The sequence below is a fragment of the Pelodiscus sinensis genome, chromosome 9, assembly GCF_049634645.1.
Source record: "Pelodiscus sinensis isolate JC-2024 chromosome 9, ASM4963464v1, whole genome shotgun sequence".
Classification (NCBI taxonomy): domain Eukaryota; kingdom Metazoa; phylum Chordata; order Testudines; family Trionychidae; genus Pelodiscus; species Pelodiscus sinensis.
Window position 1 is genome coordinate 34,160,580 of NC_134719.1, and position 20,103 is coordinate 34,180,682.

Sequence of the window (20,103 nt, forward strand, 5' to 3'; positions counted from 1 at the left end):
TACAAAAGAGATAATTAATCAACAATACAAACAGTATATGACCAGTATAAATCTCAGTTAATATATTCCTTTAAATCATGTATTCAGCTGGTGAATTAAATATCTGAAAGCCTTTGACAACTCCAATGAAAGTAAAATATTTATATTTAATTTATCATTAAGGAGAAAATGTATATGTGGAGAAACTTTTAAATTCAGTTACAGTGTAAAAGAGTTGGTTTGACTCTTCAAATATAAAGGTTACTTTCTTGTACTAGTTAATATTAAGGGAGTTACAATTTGTAACATGTTTTTCTAGGTTATTTACAAATATTTTATCTTCTTTCTCAAGAGACAGTCTGTCATTCTGATCTAAAAGCTTCCATGCCACTTTAAAATAAAATACATGGTTGACAACTAATAATAAATGGAAACATTTCTGTGAAAAATACAGAAATTTGTGTTCCAATCAATACCGATGCAGATTTTTAAGGATTCCAGTTTCTTTTATCTGAGTTGTTTTACTTACTTCATCTAGGTCATGAAACATGTGAATTCTTTATACCCATACTAGAAGACTTACCTGGTGTTGAGTGGGTCCTTCAGGGCAGGGGGCTAACAGGGAGGACTGGTGGGATCTTTCACCGTCCCCCGCACCTCCTCCCAAGGTTTGGGTGGCTAGTAGGATCTTTCACCCTTCCCCCGCTTTCCCCTCCTGGGGCGGGAGGGGCCTCCCTCTCTAGCTCCTTCCAAGGTGGGAGGGGACCAGCATGGGCTATCCTCCTCTCCCCTTTAGGGCATGGGGGCCAGCGAGGTATGTCTCCGAGGCATGTGGGCCCCACTTACCAGGTCTGGTGGCAGGCAAGATGGGAAGCCCCAACCCTGCTGGCCATTCTGTTGGTGGGATGGGTGCTTGCAGTCACTCTGCAGTATTGATCTTATCTCACTGCCCCCAGGGGTGACTTTTGAGTATCACATCCCTCCTCTTTTTGCCTCCTCCCTTTCCATGTTATGGAAAATAGTCCCATTCCCAGCACTTACCTTTTTTCTCACTCATCTAAACCCCGACCTTGCTTTAAGTCAGGAGAAGAGGAAGCTGCATACCAAATTTAGTGCTACTAGCTCTTATAGTTTAGGAGCAGTTCCTGAACAAATGGACTCCCAGACGGACAGATAGACAGATGCAGATTTCTAAAATATATAGATATAACATTTTCCCCCATTATATCAATACCGTATTTGAACTGGCCATGCTGGAGAGGAGGTAATCATTGCAGTAAAAATATTGTGGGACAAATGAAATAATTGACTATATCTTGAATGTCCATTTCTCTCAAGAAATTGGAACACCTTTTCAGTCAATAACAGAAGGCTATATAAATGTATTATTGTTGTGATCAGTATTAGAGTATTGCTTACCAGTACCAAGTAAAATGGCAAAGATGAAAATCTGGATCTTGAAATATTGTGATAAAAGGGGCAACATTTCAACACAGCCTGGATGTGCAACTTGCTGAGGCCCCAATTACAGTTTGGAGGACTGTGCAGATGATGTCAACAGACACCGAAAAAGAGGGGAGAAGAGAGGGCTCAAGAAGGTAGATGAGATGCTTAGTTTGGGGCATATTAAGTTTAAACAGCCGCATGAACATCACTTAGATCATTTCAGGGAGACAGGACAGTTTTGGATGAAGAAAGAGAGGTCAGGAAAAGAGAGGTAAATATAAGAGTCATCCGCATACAGATGAAGATTGAAGGTGTGTGACTGGGATATTGTATGAGAGAGAGAGGGAGAGACAGATGAAGAATTTGAAGACAAAACCCTATGAGTCATCCATTGAAAGAGAGGAAAGGAGGAGGACTCGCTAAACAAGACATTGAAGAGAGCAAGGAGGGAAAGGAGTCAAAAATAAAAAGAGGGTGTGATTTTTGAGACATATAAATGGGTATAAGACAGCAATGCTCAAAGTGCACCATGGGCCTGCTTTTGGAAAGCCTCTAGCGGGTTGCTCTGCCTTGTTTATCTAAAGGCTCCATAGCCATGGAGCCTCACAGCTCCCATTGGTTCCAGTTTGCCATTTCCAGCTGAAGGGAGTCGCGAGGCTCTGTGGCTATGGAGGCTTTAGATAAACATAGTGACATGTCCCGTTAGCGATTTTTCCAAAGCAGACCAGCAGCCCACTTTCAGAAACACTAGCATAAGAGACAATGGTGGCCAAGATAGGGTTGCCAGATGGTTTAGCCAAAAATACCAACCACCACCCCTGCTCAAAAAAAAAAAAATCACCAGGAAAATTTCTGTTGAGGGGAAAAAAAGGGGGAGACCAAAGTTGCTGACCAAAAAAAAAAAAAAAAAAAAGGACCCTGACAGCAGTTATAAAGCATGACAAAAAAACAAACAAACACCCCAAACTTAAAAATCAGCATGGCCCCTTTAAGAAGAGACTTTTTTGCTGGCAGCCATTTTGTTTTTATGTTCCAGCCACAAGACAAGCCCCTGTGGAACCAGGTAACGGGGAGGGCTGGCAGGGGGGTCCGAAAGGTCCAGAGGAGTCCGGGGGCTGGGCCTCAGTTGTTGTGTGTGTCATAGGGTTGCCATGTGTCCAGTATTTTCACTTCGTGGCAGAGGAAAAAACACAGAAAATACCAGACATTTTAGGTGTCCAGTATTTTCTGAATTTTTTTTACTGGACAGGAGGCGAAAATACCAGACTGTCCAGGTCAATACCGGACACCTGGCAACTCTAGGCCAAGATGATATCAAGGATGGTGAGGTTGGAAGAAATGCCCTGAGCTCTGACTAGGAAGAGGCCATTAGAGACTTTAGATAATGTCACAAATAATTTCTGAATACTACTCCCTGAACTTCATGCTTCTAAACTTTCTTGAATTCATTTTCTGTCCTCTCTGGAGTGATAGTGGATAAAAGTAGTGTAATAGGAGGGGGAAATCAGGCCTAAATTCTTCATAAAATCCATAATGAGTATGAAAAAGAAAAATATTTATCTTCTAGAGTCTTGGTGCTAATAAAGCAGTTGATGCCTTTTCAGCTCAAGGAAGTTCAAGCAGAAACAGCCGGGAAGATCTAGCTACTATATTTTCACCATCATGGAGCGCATCAGCCCTTGAACCAAAAGCAAAAGCATTAATTGGTCAGGCTGTAAAGAGAAGGCAGTTATGGCTCTGTTTAATCTAAAAAGAAATACACTCTTTCCTCATCTGACACCCAACCAACAGACTAATTCTTCAAGCCAACTCTTTTCAAAGTCCCATATCCCCTTGTCTCAGAAAGATCTTCCCCAGCTGTATCTCCTCAGATCTACCATACAACTGCTTTCTATGTGAAGACATTGTACAATCTCATAGGCAATATCAAAGTATATTAGTTAGCTCTTTACCTGTAACCTTTTGGATCACTCTCAAGTCCATGGCTGAGCATTAATTTTCCACATTAGGGAGGCTGGAACCCATCGAATCTATTTGGCTATCATGTCAGCCCATTTAAATTCTAATCAATCTAACCTTCAGTTGGTGTATCTCAGCATAGCTCTGTTAATTTAAATAGAGCTATGTTAATTTACACTGACTCAGCTTCTGGCCTACTGACAATAAAAACCTGGTAATTTTCATGATGATGATAATTCTGAAGGGGCTCATGACTGAGCCAGTTACAGTAAATAAAGATGGGTAGGAGACAACAGACACATTAACAGACTTCGTTTCCAATCTCTCTGAGAAATAAAAATGTTTTAAACCTTGTGGCATGCATAAAGGACAAAAATATATTTTTTACAACCTTGATTAATTGTGATGAATTTTCATTTTTAAAATAAGGTCTGCCAGCTCTATACCTGTTTTCAATGTGATATACTTTTAAATAACTGAGAATAGCATCATCTGACTCACAAGATGTACAATGGATATAAATTACTCTTGTCGTGATACTTTTTATCTGGTGGTTGTTTGGTGCTCTATGTGAACTGAGTAGGTGCTAGTCCTTAGGCCTAGTCGAATTCATATTACCTGGGCATCAGCCAGTTAGTGGTCTTGTTGGAAATCTCAGCAGAATCACATGACTACACAGGCACAGAAATTGAACCACCTTATCACCTGTTTGGAGGCCCTTCCAGAATACAGTTGTGGCACACTGGGGTAATTGAAGTTTGTACGCTACCTCTGCCACTTATATCATCTCTTAGAATACCTTTGAAAATCATATTAATATTCAGATTCTCATTGCAGCAGTACTGGGCAGCAATCAGGTCACAATACTTGTATTTTTCTTTCCCTTCCAGGATTCAGGGTTAAGATTTCACTATGTAGCTGCTGGAGAACGGGGTAAACCACTCATGTTGCTGCTTCATGGCTTTCCAGAATTCTGGTAATACTCTCCACTTGTTCTTATTTCATTACATAGTTTATATATTATTTAAATATATTCTGCTATCCTCCATAAGTATGTTCATATAGCCCAGAAAGGGTAGGTTTCAGGACTGAACAAACCGCTGCAATTGAGCATGCATTTATTTTTTTCCAATTGTACCATCCAGAAAATAATCTCTAAATGTTCATCTAACCCCAAATACCTCCCCTTTCATTCTAGTTCTTCCTGTGTATAAATTTTTTCAGCTAACTATCAGTAGTGTCATTTCAGGGTTGTCAAAGAATAAACATTTAGAATGAGTTCAGATGGTATGGTACGGGGCATCTACAAGAACCTAGGCAGATTTTTAAGTGCAAAATGTATCATATACTTATTAATAAATAATAGCATAGCATACTATATATTTTAAGAAATACAAGGAGGGAAATATTCATTTTTAAAGGCTTAGAGTCTATTGAGTAGCTTAACTACTATCAAGAATCACTACAGCAGGGATTGGGCACCTATTGGTCAGATCCAGCACCCTGGCTTACTTGGATCTGGCCTGCGGTGAGACTTCAGGCTTTCCCTTGCAGTGGGGCAAACTAGTGCTTATGCTCCAGCCCTGTGGCAAGTCTCTGAGCCTTGGCAATCTCCCTTGGGGCTGGAGTGTGAATTCCAACTCATCCCACTTCAGGGGCAAGTCCTGAGGTTACTGGGAGCAAGGTTGAGTGAGGTTTTGTTTGTTTGCGGGATGAGGTTTTTTTTATTTTTGCTTCTCACTTGTTTGTGGCCCCAGGGGTGGCCCGTGAGCCTAGGCAGACTAGGCGGTCGCTAGAGTGCCGCTGACCCGAGCACCCCGTGATTATGTCATGGCCATTGACGGCTGTGCAGGCGGGGGCGCCAATCGCGCCTTCTGCCTGGGGCGCCAACTACTACAGCCGGCCTCAGGCCGCTCCTGTGTGGCCCCCAACTAATTTTTCTGTGGGCCAGTGGCCTCTGACCAAAAAAATGTTCCCTACCCCTTCACTAGGGGAAAAAGGCTCTATTATTAGTTCACCTATGGTCACCATATTTCCCTATGCTGAATACAAGACACTAGGTAAAATTATTCAAATTAAAGCAAATTCAATGGCAGCTATGTACTGTTCAGTACAAATTGTGACGGACCCGGCGGGGTCCGCACTTGAACCTGCGGGGGAAACTGGAGCCGAGAGCGGGAGGTGGGGCAGAACACGAGCGGCTAGGAAGCGGCCGCCCCTGCCGCCCCGGCTGATGCTCCAGCGGAGGGCCCGGGAGTACGCCGGGACAGCTGCGAAGGGAGAGGCGCGGTGGGGGCGGAGCTTACCGCCCCGACGTCATCCCTCGGGGACCATAAAGGCCGGGAGCGTCCCGGCAAGAGGGGGAAGAGTGCAGCGGCAGGCGCCCTGGCGTCCAGGAGCACCAAAACCCCAGCCCTTGGGGCAACCCGGCGAGACGGGCTCGGCAGCTAGCAGCTCGCCCTGGGACGCGCTCGACGACTTCGGCGGGGTGAGTGACCCCAACCTTGTTCCGCCAGAGGAGCAAGGCAGAGGGGAGTGGAAGGAGCCCGAGGCGGGACCCTTTTGGCGCCCGTGGGTGGACGAGTTGAGGGCCACAGCCCCGTCCGCCGTGGAGGGCGACTACAGGTTGCCGACCTCCGCTTAGGGCCTCGGGCTGAGACCCGGAGGTGAGGGAGGGCCCGGGTCCCCCCACTCCCCTCCCTTTCTCCCACCGCAACCCTCTTCTACCCTGCCAAATCGAGGAGAAGGGAAGGCGGACGAAGGGGCCGCCGAGCCCCCTCAGTGCTTTGGGGGGGGCTGAGGGGTGATCGCCCCCGCAACCAGACACTACTACTAAGACCCCGGGTGGGGCGGCCGAAGAGCTCAATCCAGACGGTGGGTTCGCTGGGTCCCCCCCCCCCCCTCCGGACTGGGACCGGGATCGGCGGAGGGGAGGGGGCGCGAGGTGCTCGCACCCGTAAATCCCGTCACACAAATGTTCAAATTAATATCCAATTGAGTGTGCTCCCATTAAAAAGAAATACTGCATAGCTGGAGTTTTTTTATTTACTGCTTATCTTCAAGGCTTTAGGGTTCACAAAGGAAGGGATGACACACACACACACACACACACACACACACACACACACACACACACACTCCCCCATATACCTCTCTCACACAGGCTGATCCTCCCTGCTCAGCACTCTCCACCCTGCATGCCTGGCAGGGACCTGCGCCTCGTAGTACTTGGCACCGCCTTTTCCCAAGGCAACACATGAGGGGATGCAAGGTCACATTCCTCCCCCTCAATTTCTGCCAGAGTTACTTCCAGCCACAGGGAAGGAAGGGAGGGATGACCTGACCCATGTCTTTTCAGAGTTCATTTCTTCTTCCACCTCACCTACCCCATCCCTTCGGGACTGGAAGCAGGTTGTCCCTTCCTGCTGACACAGTGTTGAAAGGCAGGTAATATCTTGTAATGGACAGGAGGAGTGCTGACCAGCACCTGGCGACTAAGGGTTAAACTCAACTAGCTAGCAAAGGTTGGCCGGGAGAACCAATTGAGATAGTGTTGAAATTTGAATTGGATATAGATTCCTTTCCTGCTTTCTTTGTGTGGGAGAGTAAAACTAGGAGTTGAGAGACACAGAATGATTTAAGCACAAGCAGTACTATCATGCCTCCTGGAAATTCAGGGCGTGGAAGTGGATGGAACCAAGAAAAGATTGGAAAGTATGTAAAGGGGGGAAAAGTGAATCTAGTCACGTGCAGGGTATTTTTTCTTTATTTTGTAGTGTGGTTTGAACTGCTGTGTGTGAATCTATGCCTCCCTTCCCCATTTACCATCTAGTGTTGTGCCCAGAGACTTTTCTCTGTGTTTTAATTTGTTCTCCTTAGCTGCTTTGTAACATCTAGCAACTAAGTATGCTTTATAAAGTTTATCTTTTGATTTGTAATAAAAATCATTTTTTAAAGGTGATGATTTCATTCTTGTGTCCTAGAAGGTCTGTCTGTTAGGGTATGTCTACACTACAACGTTAATTTGAACTAACTTAGTTCGAATTAGTTAATTCGAACTAAGCTAATTCGAACTAACGGATTCAGACTAAAAAACTAGTTCGAATTAGCGTTTTGCTAATTCGAACTAGCATGTCCACATTAAGTGGACCCTGAACCAGGCTTAAGGATGGCCGGAAGCAGTGCCGGCAGGGCATCAGAGGATGACTTAGAGCGTGGAGATGCTGTCTCAGGCTAGCCGAGGGCTGTGCTTAAAGGGTCCCGACCCCCCACCCCGGACAGACAGTTCTCAGGGGTGCCCCGCTTACAAAGAAGTCCTGGCTTGGAGTGCCCTGAGTGCCCACACTGGGCACATCACTGCACTCGGCCATCAGACCGGCTGCACTTGCCGCAGGCTGCCATCTGGGGAGAGGGGGCAATTGGGGGGCTGCAGGAGAACTTCCGCCCCCAGAAGCCCGCAGAGCCAGCCCAGTCCTCCCCATCGGGGGCTCGTACCCCATTCCTCCCTCACCTCCTTCCACTTACCCTTCCCTAGCCCCTCTTCTTGATTAACAAAATAAAGATAACGTGTCTTCCAAAATGGAATCTGTCTTTATTGAACAAAACTGGGGGAGACTGGGAAAAGGAGGTGGGAGAGAAGAAGAGAGAGGCTGGGAGAGGGGAGGGCAACTAAAATGATCAGGGGTTGGGAACAGGTCCCATATCAAGAGAGGCTAAAGAGACTGGGACTTTTCAGCTTAGAAAAGAGGAGACGGAGGGGGGACAGGATAGAGGTCTCTAAAAGCAGGAGTTGGGTGGAGAGGGTGCATAAAGAAAAGTTCTCCATTAGTTCCCATAAAGAAGGACTAGAGGACACCAAAGGAAAGGAATGGGTAGTGGGCTTCAAACTAGTAACAGAAAGTTGTTCTTCACAAAGCAAAGAGTCAACCTGTGGAACTCCTTGCTGCAGGAGGCTGTGAAGGCTAGAACTAGAACAGAGTTTAAAGGGAAGTGAGATAAAGTGATGGAGGTTGGGTCCATGGAGTGCTATTAGCCAGGGGGTAGGAGTGGTGTCCTTGGCCAAGGTTTGTGGAAGGCTGGAGAGGGATGGCATGAGACAAATGGCTTGGTCACTGTCTTCGGTCCATCGCCTCCAGGGTCCCTAGGGTTGGCCACTGTCGGCAGACAGGCTACTGGGCTAGATGGACCTTTGGTCTGACCCAGGACAGCCATTGTAAGCTCAGGGCTCAGGTTTGGGGGTCTCAGTGGACCCCCTTGATTCTCTTGCACACCTGCTCCTGGGTGGCCAGGCTGGCAGCTCTCCTGCCCTAGCCGGCCACTTTCCTGTGCCTAGTGCGGAGATCGTGGACAAGGTCCACGATGTCTACACTTGCCCAGGAGGATGCCCACCTCTTGCGGTCCCGGGCAAGCTCCTGGGAGCCGCCAGCCTGGTCCCGGGAAGAGGGGGAGGGCTGGGGGGCATCGGGTGGGTGGCTCGATCCGTGCCAGGTGCAGGGTCTGCTGGCTGGGTGCTGGCAGGCTTGCACCTGGCACGGGCACCGTAGCCAGCCCGTGCCCCTTTAAGGGGTCCGGGGCCGGGAGGGGGGCAGACGAGTTTCCCTGGTGTTGGCCAGAGTGGCCACCAGGGCAAGCTGGGGAGGGCTAGCCTCCCACTAGTTCGAACTAGGCTTAATCCTCGTAAAATGAGGTTTTCCTAGTTCGAACTAAGCGCTCCGCTAGTTCGAATTAAGTTCGAATTAGCGGAGCACTAGTGTAGCGCCTATGAAAGTTAATTCGAACTAACATCCGTTAGTTCGAATTAACTTTGTAGTGTAGACATACCCTAAGTGTGTATCTGCATGCCTCTAATTGGGAGGTCAGCTACTAGAGACTGCAGCTTGTTTTCCCTTTTTCAAGCTCTTTTAGGGCAAAAGAGCTTGGGGTACCCTGGAGATGGGTTTGAGTATTCACCCCTGTTTTTTTAGGGATAAAAATCACTTGACAGTGACAGCAATCCCCCCAAATCCATGTATTGTGATTCTGGGGGAAGGTTTTTGTAACCAGTGCCTGTAGAGACAAGTTTTTTAAGCACTCTTGCAGGCCCTCACCTTCTGTACTCGGTGTGCCAGAGTGGGGAACAGCCCTGATATACCTCCAGGCTGCTGTTGTCTGCCAACATAACACAGCCACCTCCTGTCCCCCTGGCTACCGTGCTCGCAGGAAGGGGGTTAAGCCCAAGGAACCATTGTGTACCAGGGCCCAGGGAACCTGGCTGCAGGGGTGTCAGCACCAATGGACCAGCAAGGGAAGCGGTTGAGCCCCTTTGCTGCAACTTCACCCTGTCACCAATCTTGCACATCCACTTCCATTGTTGACCACTAGAGCCCACCCTCCTGCTCACCACTGGATACCCCTCACTGTTCACCAGTACAAAAGGATGACTGGTGAGCAGGGATCCAGCCAGCCGTTGGACCTGCCAATACTGATGGGGGGTGGGGGGGAGAGACCGAAAATATGGGACAGTTTGCCCTTTTTAAAGAAAAAGTTGGAACTCCTGCAGGAGGGTTTAAATATAGGACTATCCCTTTAAAAATGGGATGTCTGATCACCCTAGTTTACCAGGAGATACATGACAACATCTGCAGGCACACGAAGAAGTCTTGTGGATCAAAAGAAAACAAACCTTAATATGTTTATTTAAAAATGATGGAAGGACCAAGTTTCTAACATTTTGGCCATATCATTTAGGCTATGATTGCCAGATTTAAGCTAATGAGGGGTGATCCCACACACAGTATTGAGAGAATATGCATCCAAAGAACAACTAGGTAATTCACAACAGACGTTGTGCTCTTGGCAATGCAGTAACTCTCTCAAATATATAGTAGATGAATAGTCAAGAAAATTGAATATTATTTTAGTAATCACTTGCTAATTTAATTGGATAAAGAAATATAAACAAAGAACAAAATCAGCTGATTGGATAAAATATACATCTTTAATTTGTGCATATTCTAGTCTAGTTAGATATTTGAGACTGTGGAAACCTTCCCAACTAACCGCCTATTAGTGTGAGTGTTTTTTTTTTTAGAGTTACAGATTAGTGACAATTGATAAAGTAGGAATAATTTGCAAAGTTTATAATTTTAATATTAATTAGAAAATTGTGGGCATCTTCTATTTAAAGCCTCTAGAGTTTTATTAAATCAAAATTGACAAGCCTTTCTGCAGTTACTAAAATCTTTGTAGATCATGCAACATTTGTTAGCAACTTTCTGTGTATTTTCTGACTATTCAAATGGAATGGAATATTGTAAAAAAAAACAAAACAAAACCTGCTAGATAGGTCATTGTTAACACCAATAATAATAAGCTTATACCTGCTGATTTTAAAAGCAGACAACAGTAAAGAAATGCTTGAGAATAAAATATGTACACAACAAATATAATAGTTGGCTTGTTCTAAATCTATTCAAAATTTTATGAATGAGCTGAGATTTTCTTTTCAAAGTGGGAGATAAAATAATAACAATTTTAAGAGTAGTTTAAAGCAGCAGCACACCTGTACTTTTAAGACAGTAATAGGAATGGAAGTAACCTCCACTATTCTATTACAAAGCTTAGTTGCAAAATCCACTAGCTTCCAATATCTCATGGTTATAACTAGGACACGTGAAATAACCAGTCAGTGCTGACCTTAGTGAGTAACTGAGGGTGTATATTGACAAACGGTCAATCAAGATATATATAATGCACCACTGACATTAAGTTTCTTGTATGCAAAAAATATTAAAAATTGGACTAAGGTGTTCAGATAGCTGATATGTGTGAGCTGCTGATTTTTGTATAAACTGCCTTTCTGTATAAACAGAAATAATATAATCAGAAAAACCCAGACTAGCTCCAGTTATTCAGCCTTGAGAAAACAAAGGTGTTTACTAATATTGCAAAATGCTTCCCACAAAGCAGATGTCTCATTAGAATCTTGTGACTAGATAAATACTTTAGACATAATAAAAGGTATTGTATGCAAAGACCAGCAATACATATTGAACTTACAGAAGTTGGTGACAGGATATTTTTATTGGATGGTCCATGCCTCTGAGATCTGCTTCTTTTGGTGGTCTTCTGAGGCTACAGTTCGGCAAGCATCAGGGTGCTGTGCAAGACCTATCTTTCATCAAGCCTTTAACTGATAGATGGACCACCATGACAGCAGGGAAAGAGAATAGAAAAGTGCTGTGTCATTCAAAAACAAAATATTTACTGTGTCATGCTGTTTCACTTCAATGAGGTATTTGTGATAGCCCATAATAGTTACCATGGTAAACCTGACTTACTGGGTTGTGTAGTTGAAATTTTTAAAAAATAAGTCATTTATAGAGGCCTGTATTTATTAAATCTTGTATTTATTTGCATTAATGTAGGGCACCCAGGTGGAAGTGTGATGGGTGTTACGATATTTGACTCCCAAATGCTTCATTTATGTTGTTTATTTAAGAACTTTGCAATAGGGCTACTAGTAAATGTTAGCAAGCAGGAGTCCGTTTTATATTATATGTGGTTAAAAGGATCATAACATTGTTCATATTTCCTTACTTACCTTAAAGGAAATTATATTAGAATATAGGAACTAAGCTCTTCCCTTGTTAATGCTCAGTCCAATCACTGAGGCAGTTTTTTCTAGTGTTGCGACCTTTTCTTCCATGCTTTCATGTTGGTGTGAAAGGAGGGCGACATCGTCAGCAAAATCAATGTCCTCTAGCTGTTTGAAAAGTGTCCACTGAATGCCCCAATGATGACTATCTGTTGTCCTGCTTATAATCCAGTCCATTGTGATCAAGAACAGGAAAGGGACAATAGGCACCCTTGTCGTACTCCTGAGAGTATGCTGAAGGATTCTGTCAAGACACCATTGTGAACAACTTGGCATGTCAAAGGTTCATAAATTGAATGGATCAGGTTAATAATTTTGGATGGGATGCCATGGTAATGCCACGGTGTACCATGAAAGCATGGAAGAAAAGGTTGCAACACTAGAAAAAACTTCCCCAATGATTGGGCTGAGCATTAACAAGGGAAAGACCAAGACAATGAATATCAACCAGTCCAACAACAACACCATCACACTGGGAGGGGATGACCTGGAAGATGTGGAGCAGTTCATCTACTTGAGTAGTATTATGGGCAGAGACGGAGGAACAGACAAGGATATCAATGCTAGGATAGGGAAAGCAACAGCTGTATTCAAGACTCTTCGTGCCATTATGGAGTTCACAAATAATATCTGCGAAGACGAAACTGTGAATCTTCAACACAAATGTGAAGAGTGTGCTCTTGTATGGCATCCTAAAAAGAGAGACCTGGCATCCTAAAAAGTCTTCAAATCACAAGCTACAGACATTCATAAACAGATGCCTGAGGTACATTTTTCACATCAAATGGCAAGACTTTGTCAAAAATAATGAGCTTTGGAACAGAGCGGGACAAGAACCACTTGACGTTCAAATCAAGAGAAGAAAGTGGCTAGGCCCCATTCTCAGAAAACCATCATCTAGCATAGTCTGTCAAGCTCTCACATGGAATTCGCAAGGAAAACGCAAGAGAGGAAGACCTCGGACAATGTGGAGAAGATCTACTGAGACTGAAAGACAACAACTGGGGTACTCCTAGAGTCAGCTAGAAGTTTTGTCTCAAGACAGAGTGAAGTGGAGGAGACTTGTAGATGACCTATGCTCCACTTGGTGTACAAGAGTTTAAGAAGAAGATAGAACCTAAGCACCCCCTAGAAGGTGTTGAATACCCTCAATGTAAATTGATTTTGATGAGTGGAGGGGTAGGTAGCACCTTTCAGAATAATGTCCGCAGTCTTTATTCACTTTATATCATTTTTATCCAGTTATAATCTATTATTTCTAAACCCAAGAATAACCCAAATCTGTCTCTTAATGCTTATTAAACTCTTCCTCACTCTAGATTTCCTTTTAAAGTAAGTAATTTCTATCTTTATTCTCCATAGAAACGCAAGCAGTGAAATACCATGTACAGTACTGATGCACTGACAGCTGTTAATCTTCATTGTTCTGCAAAGTTTAGAGTGACTGAATAAGGACACATTGATAAATATAGCACAGAGGAATAAGACATAGAACATCAGTTGATCAAATTAACTTGTAACATATTTTATTAATCCTTTGCTTTACATAGTGAATGAGTTATCATTCTTCCTCCCCTCCCCAAGAAACCTAAAGCTGTTCATCTTGTCATTTGAAGCATAACTTGCTGCTCCATTCCAGCCCTACCTGGTGTAGGAAAACGGTGACGAAACATACATTCTGAGATCAGTTGTGCCTTCAGAATTTCGACAATCTGAGAGATGTTCTCATTTTTGACAGCTATTTATGGTACCAAAGAGTCATTCCATAAATCATGAATAACAAGATCATAGAGACAGTCTGGTTAAACCTACATTCCCGTGGCTATGCTCCCTATCTTAGGGGTTTCGAGAATATGGCTGTGTAGAATCACTCATGTGAGCTCATTTCCCCACTTCAGATTCCCTTTCTAGTGGGAATTCCTAGCCAGACAGAATCACCATGCTATGGCAAAAAGGGGCCAACCATAACAGAATATCAAGCCAACAGAATTTAACATCACCTCATCATAGAGACAGTACTACTCATTGAATTCTAACATTCTTCAATGTAACCTTTAATTAAAACTTTTTTCTCCTTTATTAGGTATTCTTGGCGCCATCAATTGCGTGAATTTAAAAGTGAATATCGAGTTGTGGCACTGGATTTGAGAGGTTATGGAGAAACAGATGCTCCTCCTCAACAGGAGAACTACAAGTTAGATTGCCTAATTACAGATATAAAGGATATTTTGGAATCTCTAGGTGTGTTAGCAGAAGCTAAATTGCCAAAGTTGTTAATTTTTTTCCATTTGTCGCAGAATTATGACGAGCTATCCTTAGATTAAAAACAATCTGAGATGATTGGTTTTCTTTTATTATAAGTAGATAGCTGTGGATACTGTCTAAGTAATTTTGATTCAAATACATTTTGCTTATTTTATGAATTTTTCGCCTGATCCTGTAAACCTCATTTTACAAGGCATAAGGGATCAGCCGACAAAGGCTTTCTTTGTCGCCTGATCCCCATCTTGACAGCCGCTTTTTGCCGACAAACTGCTGACTTGGCAAAATGCAGTAGCCATTTTTATCCAAATGACGCACGAGAGATTTAAATCCCCGCTTCATTTGCAATGTGGTTATGTCTAATTTACATCCATCTAGCGTCATTATCCCTCCCAAACTGCAGTCAGAGCAATGCAGGAAACACTGGGCAAATTGTAAAACGATAATCTAGCCCTATAGTTTTAATTTAGAGCTGGTCTGAAAATTCTGAATCCCATCAAAAGACAGGGCATGGTATCACAAACTTCGTTATTAAACTCCCTGACAATGCCATAGTTGTGCTCTGTGAAGGTCTGCACGCTCTATTATAAGTCCTGCTTCACAAATGGCTACGTCTAGACTGCAAGCCTCTTTCGAAAGAGGCTTTTTTCGAAAGATACTTTCGAAAAAGCTTCTTTCGGAAAAGATCATCAAGACTACAATCAATACTTTTGGAAAAGCAAGCTGCTTTTTCGAAAGAGCACCCAGGAAGACTGGATGCTCTCTTTTGAAAAAGCACAGTTTGCATTACATAGCGCCTTTTTTCGAAAGAGCACTTTTGAAAAAAGGCGTTATTCCTCGTGAAATGAGGAGTACCGCCGTCGAAAGAAAAGCTGCATTCTTTGATTTAATTTCGAAAGAACGCAGCTGTAGTCTAGACGCAGGTGAAGTTTTTTCGAAAAAAGGCTATATATTTTTTTAAAAAACCCTGCAATCTAGACACAGCCAAAGGGACTTAAAAGTTTCTAGAAAAAATTACTTCCTCGGCTCAAATTTCATCTGCTTGTTCTTACTCAAGAGATGAATTATTTTGGCAAGTCGGCTAAATCAAAATTGGCCAGTAGATAAAAGGTGTTTGTCAGTCTTCAACATTTCTCTCTTGCTTTCTGTCAAAGAATCCAAATTAATTTGAATCTTACACATCTGACTTGGCATGTATGTAGAGTGCTTTGTAAATAAGCAGGGATTTTCCAATGTAGGACTGCCTAGATTACGGAATAAAAGGTGAAATTTCCAAAAGTACAGTCTTGGACTAGGTCTTCTGTGAATCAGTGGTCAAATTCCTACTGATATCAGTGGAAGCGGAGTTGGGCCAATGCTTAGCACTTTTGAAATTCCCACCTAAGGAGAATATGAATCAGAAGTGTTCTGAGCCTGTGCAGTACACCATCATCCCTATCTGTTTTAAATATACAGTAAGTTTAGCTATCTGAGTATATAATTCCACCTTTATAATGATGTAGTATTACAATTTTGAACACAATGTGGCCAACTTAGCCACATTGTACATAGGTATTAGAAGACATAAATGATCTCATACAGTACCATGACGTATGTCACATATGCGGGGGCGAGGGGCAGGGAAACCATTACTTGTAATTAACTGTTAAAATTTCAAGCATAACACTCACTGATCTCCTTTTAGTGTTTAATGAAGGAAGTGTTACCACGTTTTTCATAGAATACTAGGACTGGAAGGGACCTCAAGAGGTCATCGAGTCCAGTCCCCTGTCCCCATGGCAGGACCAAATACTGTCTTCTACCATCCCTGATAGACATTTATCTAACCAACTCTTAAATATCTCCAGAGATGGGAATTCCACAACCTCCCTGGGCAATTTATTCCAGTGTTTCACTACTCTGACAGTTAGGAACTTTTTCCTAATGTCCAACCTAAACCTGCCTTGCTGCAGTTTAAGCCCATTGCTTCTTGTTCTATCCTCAGAGGCCAAGATGAACAAGTTTTCTCCCTCCTCCTTATGACACCCTTTTAGATACCTGAAAACTGCTATCATGTCCCCACTCAATCTTCTCTTTTCTAAACTAAACATACCCAATTCTTTCAGCCTTGCTTCATAGGTCATGTTCTCTAGACCTTTAATCGTTCTTGTTGCTCTTCTCTGGACCTTCTCCAATTTCTCCACATCTTTTTTGAAATGCGGTGCCCAGAACTTGACACATACTCCAACTGAGGCCTAACTAGCAAAGAGTAGAGCGGAAGATGACTTCCCGTGTCTTGCTCACAACACCTGTTAATGCATCCCAGAATCATGTTTGCTTTTTTTGCAACAGCATCACACTGCTGACTCATATTCCTTCCTAGACAGTCGCTTCCCATTCTGTATGTGTGAAACTGATTGTTCCTTCCTAAGTGGAGCACTTTACATTTGTCTTTATTAAACTTCATCCTGTTTACCTCAGACCGTTTCTCCAATTTGTCCAGATCATTTTGAATTATGACCCTATCCTCCATTTTATTTACATTTTATTATGGCAATGTAAAAAATTCACTAAGAAAAAGTGAAGAAGCTGGAGTACTATTAACAAATACGTTGGGACATTTATTTTTGTTTAACTGTCGTTACTTTATGTGATAATTCATTTTCATATACCTGTCAGTAGGCAAATGTAAAAATCTGTTTTTATGTGGCAGGGTACAATAAGTGTATGCTGATTGGCCATGACTGGGGTGGAATGATTGCTTGGTTAGTTGCTATTTGTTACCCGGAAATGGTGACCAAGCTTATTGTGATTAATTTCCCTCATCCCTCTGTATTTACAGGTGAGTTTTATGATATTTTTATATTAACCCCAAATATTCACATTTTCATTAAGTAGGCAGATTTGGTGCTTATTTAAGGGTACATCTGGGGAGGCACTACACACCTAGATACATAAGGGGTGCCATGAGAAAATTACAAGCACTTCTTGGAATTTGTCCCATATTTAAATGAAAGCCAAAGCTGTCATATTTTTCATTAAAATATAATTTTGCAATATTCATGAGGATTCTAGCCTGCAGATATATTGGCCTGATTTTCATTTACACTCAGGCTGCTTTACATGACTCTGGCAGTTCAAAGGTGACTTAAGGTGGAGGTAAATGACCTATTAACACTGCCATAGTTGTGTAAAACAAGAGGTGGATTATGATTTTTTAGGACCCTGGGCCTGAGAAAGTAGGGACTGCTCCCCACCCTTCTGCCTGAGGTACCCCCTTCTACCCGCTAGATTTCCTTGCCGGGTGCAGGGGTTTGCACAACTCCACCTGCCCAGCACTCCTCCTGGGGAGTGGGGTGCAGGGATTTCCCCCAGTGCCAGATGGGCGAAGGGGGGCAAATCTCCACACCCCAACCTTGCCCAGTCCAAACAAGGTCCCTTTACCCAGCACTATACCCCTTGATATATTGCTTTTTCCTTTCCCTTCTCTAGTCATTGCGCATTGGCTGAGCCTCTCTGTTCTCCCCTGACTAAGGACATTTATCCCTGTTTCAGTCTCTGCTCTCTGAGGATACAGGGCGTGGCCTCCCATAAACAACCTGCACTGAGGATGGAGACCATAGCTCTCAGTGACCCTTTGTTGGCCAAGGACAGGTGTGTGGCTCAGTTTTCTCCAGTTCTCCTAAGACACATACTGTTGGTCCCAGCCCACCTTCATGGTTGTTGAGCTTTGGAGTTGCCATGGTAATGCCCTTCTGACATATTGGGCACCTGCTATTGTTCCCATAGTGCTCTAGGACAATGAAAGCCCTGCCAGCACCACAAAGGGAGTAGTCATGTCTGTAATCAGGGTCCCAGATATGACCATGATCCACTCACATCAGCTCGGAGGGGCCTGGAAATGCCTGGACTCTGCCAACCGCTGAGGAACAGGGCCACACTAATTCAGAGATGCCTGTGGCTCTTCAGACCTCTGTGGAATGGCAAGACTTATTGGTGACCTGCAGCTTCTTTGTGGAATTGGGGCGTGTTGATGTGGAGAAGTGGGAGCCATTAAAGCCCTTTGTGGGTGGGGCAAGCTTTCCCCACGTGCCTCCCAGTGCTCCTGCTATGGAATGTGGAAAGCCACAGCACTGTGACTCAGGCAGGCATAGCATAGCAAGACACTCTGCCCCAAACTTGCTTCCTGACAGGAACACTGGGCAGGTAGATCAGGGCAAGCTCCTGCAACCCAACCAGACTCCCCGGCAGGAGTGCCAAGTGGGAAGAGCAGGTATGGGCACAGGCGCAGCCATTTGTCCTGGGCCCTTAGGCATAAACTAACATTGTGCAAAGCAGCCTGTATGTAAATGAAAATCAAGCACCTACAAACTAATCCTCATTTAGGCAACAAGTGAAATTGAGTTTTATGATATTATATACAGTAGGCCACATTGTAATAAAACTGCTTAATAGAGGCCCGTGACTGTAATAGCATAGAGTTGAAGGTAAGGATATCGGTGGATTTGTAGAATTGTGTGGTGAGGCATGCACAAGAAATATCTGCTATATACTTGGCTCTAACCAGTGCTTCTTGCGTTATACTCTCCTGTTCGTTAAATGCACATACAATTTTTAAATGCCCATTAGCGTCCTATTACATTTCTTTAATTGCAGATCTGTTTTTGTTTTCCATTCAGAATCTTATGGTCTCAACATACTCCTTTAGAAATATTTAACGGAAGAGTACTTAATAAAGGCTTGATTTTTATCCCAATTGCTGTGAACAAGTTTAAGTCAGTAAAGTAACACTGGTGTAAAACCAGCATAAATGAAATCAGATCCAAGCCCTAAAACATAATTATTCTTACAAAGTATATACTCAAGTAGTATTTCTATACTACTAAAGGTTATTTTAATGAATTATAAACCACACTTACAAAAATAAGGGCTTATCTTGTACCATTGGAGCCAATTCAAGCTTCATCAGTAATTCCCTTTGGAGCAGGAGACAGCCTCTGTAATAAAATACACTTTGTGATGCCATAGATTTTTTGATATGTGTATTTGTCTGCTTGCTTAGTAGTTCACACAATCCACTCTGTAATTTTCAGTGGCCTTGCCCCAGTCAATAGCACGAATTAATTAAGTTCGCCTGTGCACTGAATAAAAATGTTCAAATTATAAATCAAGCGTTCTGTTAGCCATAAGCATCGTTGTAATGCCCAGTACGTGAAAAGTCTGACATCTTCCTCACATTTTTATTCATAAATTGTATTAGATACCAGTAAGATACTCTGAACCATGCATTTCTAAGGAACTTTCAGGCTTGTGCTATATAATCTGGACTTGCTATAATAACTTCATCACGTACTGCATACCATTTATTGTTAAGTAATAGCAATAAGAGATATTTGGCAGTTCCCCAAAGTTTGACTTCCCATAGCATTCACATGTCCCAACATCAGAGGACTAAAAGTACTACTAATGATTAGTGCTGAAGTCTGCCTATTATAAAATGTTAACTTTTTTTCCAATATTGATCAGATCTCTAAAGTCCTCCTTGTAAAATTATAATATTTAAATTTAAACTTTAGCGATCAGTCAATACTGAAAATATGTTAGCTTACCGTTGATTTATATGGCTGAAAGGTCAGGTGACTTGTCAAACAAAAACATAAGAGGTGATAGAATTTTAGAATTTACAAAATAAGAATGTCTGAAAAGATTATTTGGGACTTTAGCCATTAAATACAATTAGTCTTGTTTTAAGAGCAATCCCTATTCATTTATAGTGACTGATATTCATAGATGAGCTCCAATTTTTTAGATACAGTTTTGCATCTCTAAATAATTGTGTATGT

The 20,103-nt window shown here is 42.9% G+C and overlaps 1 protein-coding gene across 2 annotated transcripts in view; it reads left to right on the top strand.

Moving 5' to 3' along the window:
• EPHX4 (epoxide hydrolase 4) overlaps nt 1-20,103 on the top strand; it is a 39,204-nt gene that overhangs the window by 5,086 nt on the left and 14,015 nt on the right. For both annotated transcript variants that reach the window (XM_006137323.4, XM_075936525.1), the window contains 3 exons: nt 4,275-4,360; nt 14,103-14,260; nt 16,974-17,102. In XM_006137323.4, coding sequence (XP_006137385.2) covers nt 4,275-4,360; nt 14,103-14,260; nt 16,974-17,102 — 373 coding nt within the window. The remainder of the gene's footprint in view (nt 1-4,274; nt 4,361-14,102; nt 14,261-16,973; nt 17,103-20,103) is intronic.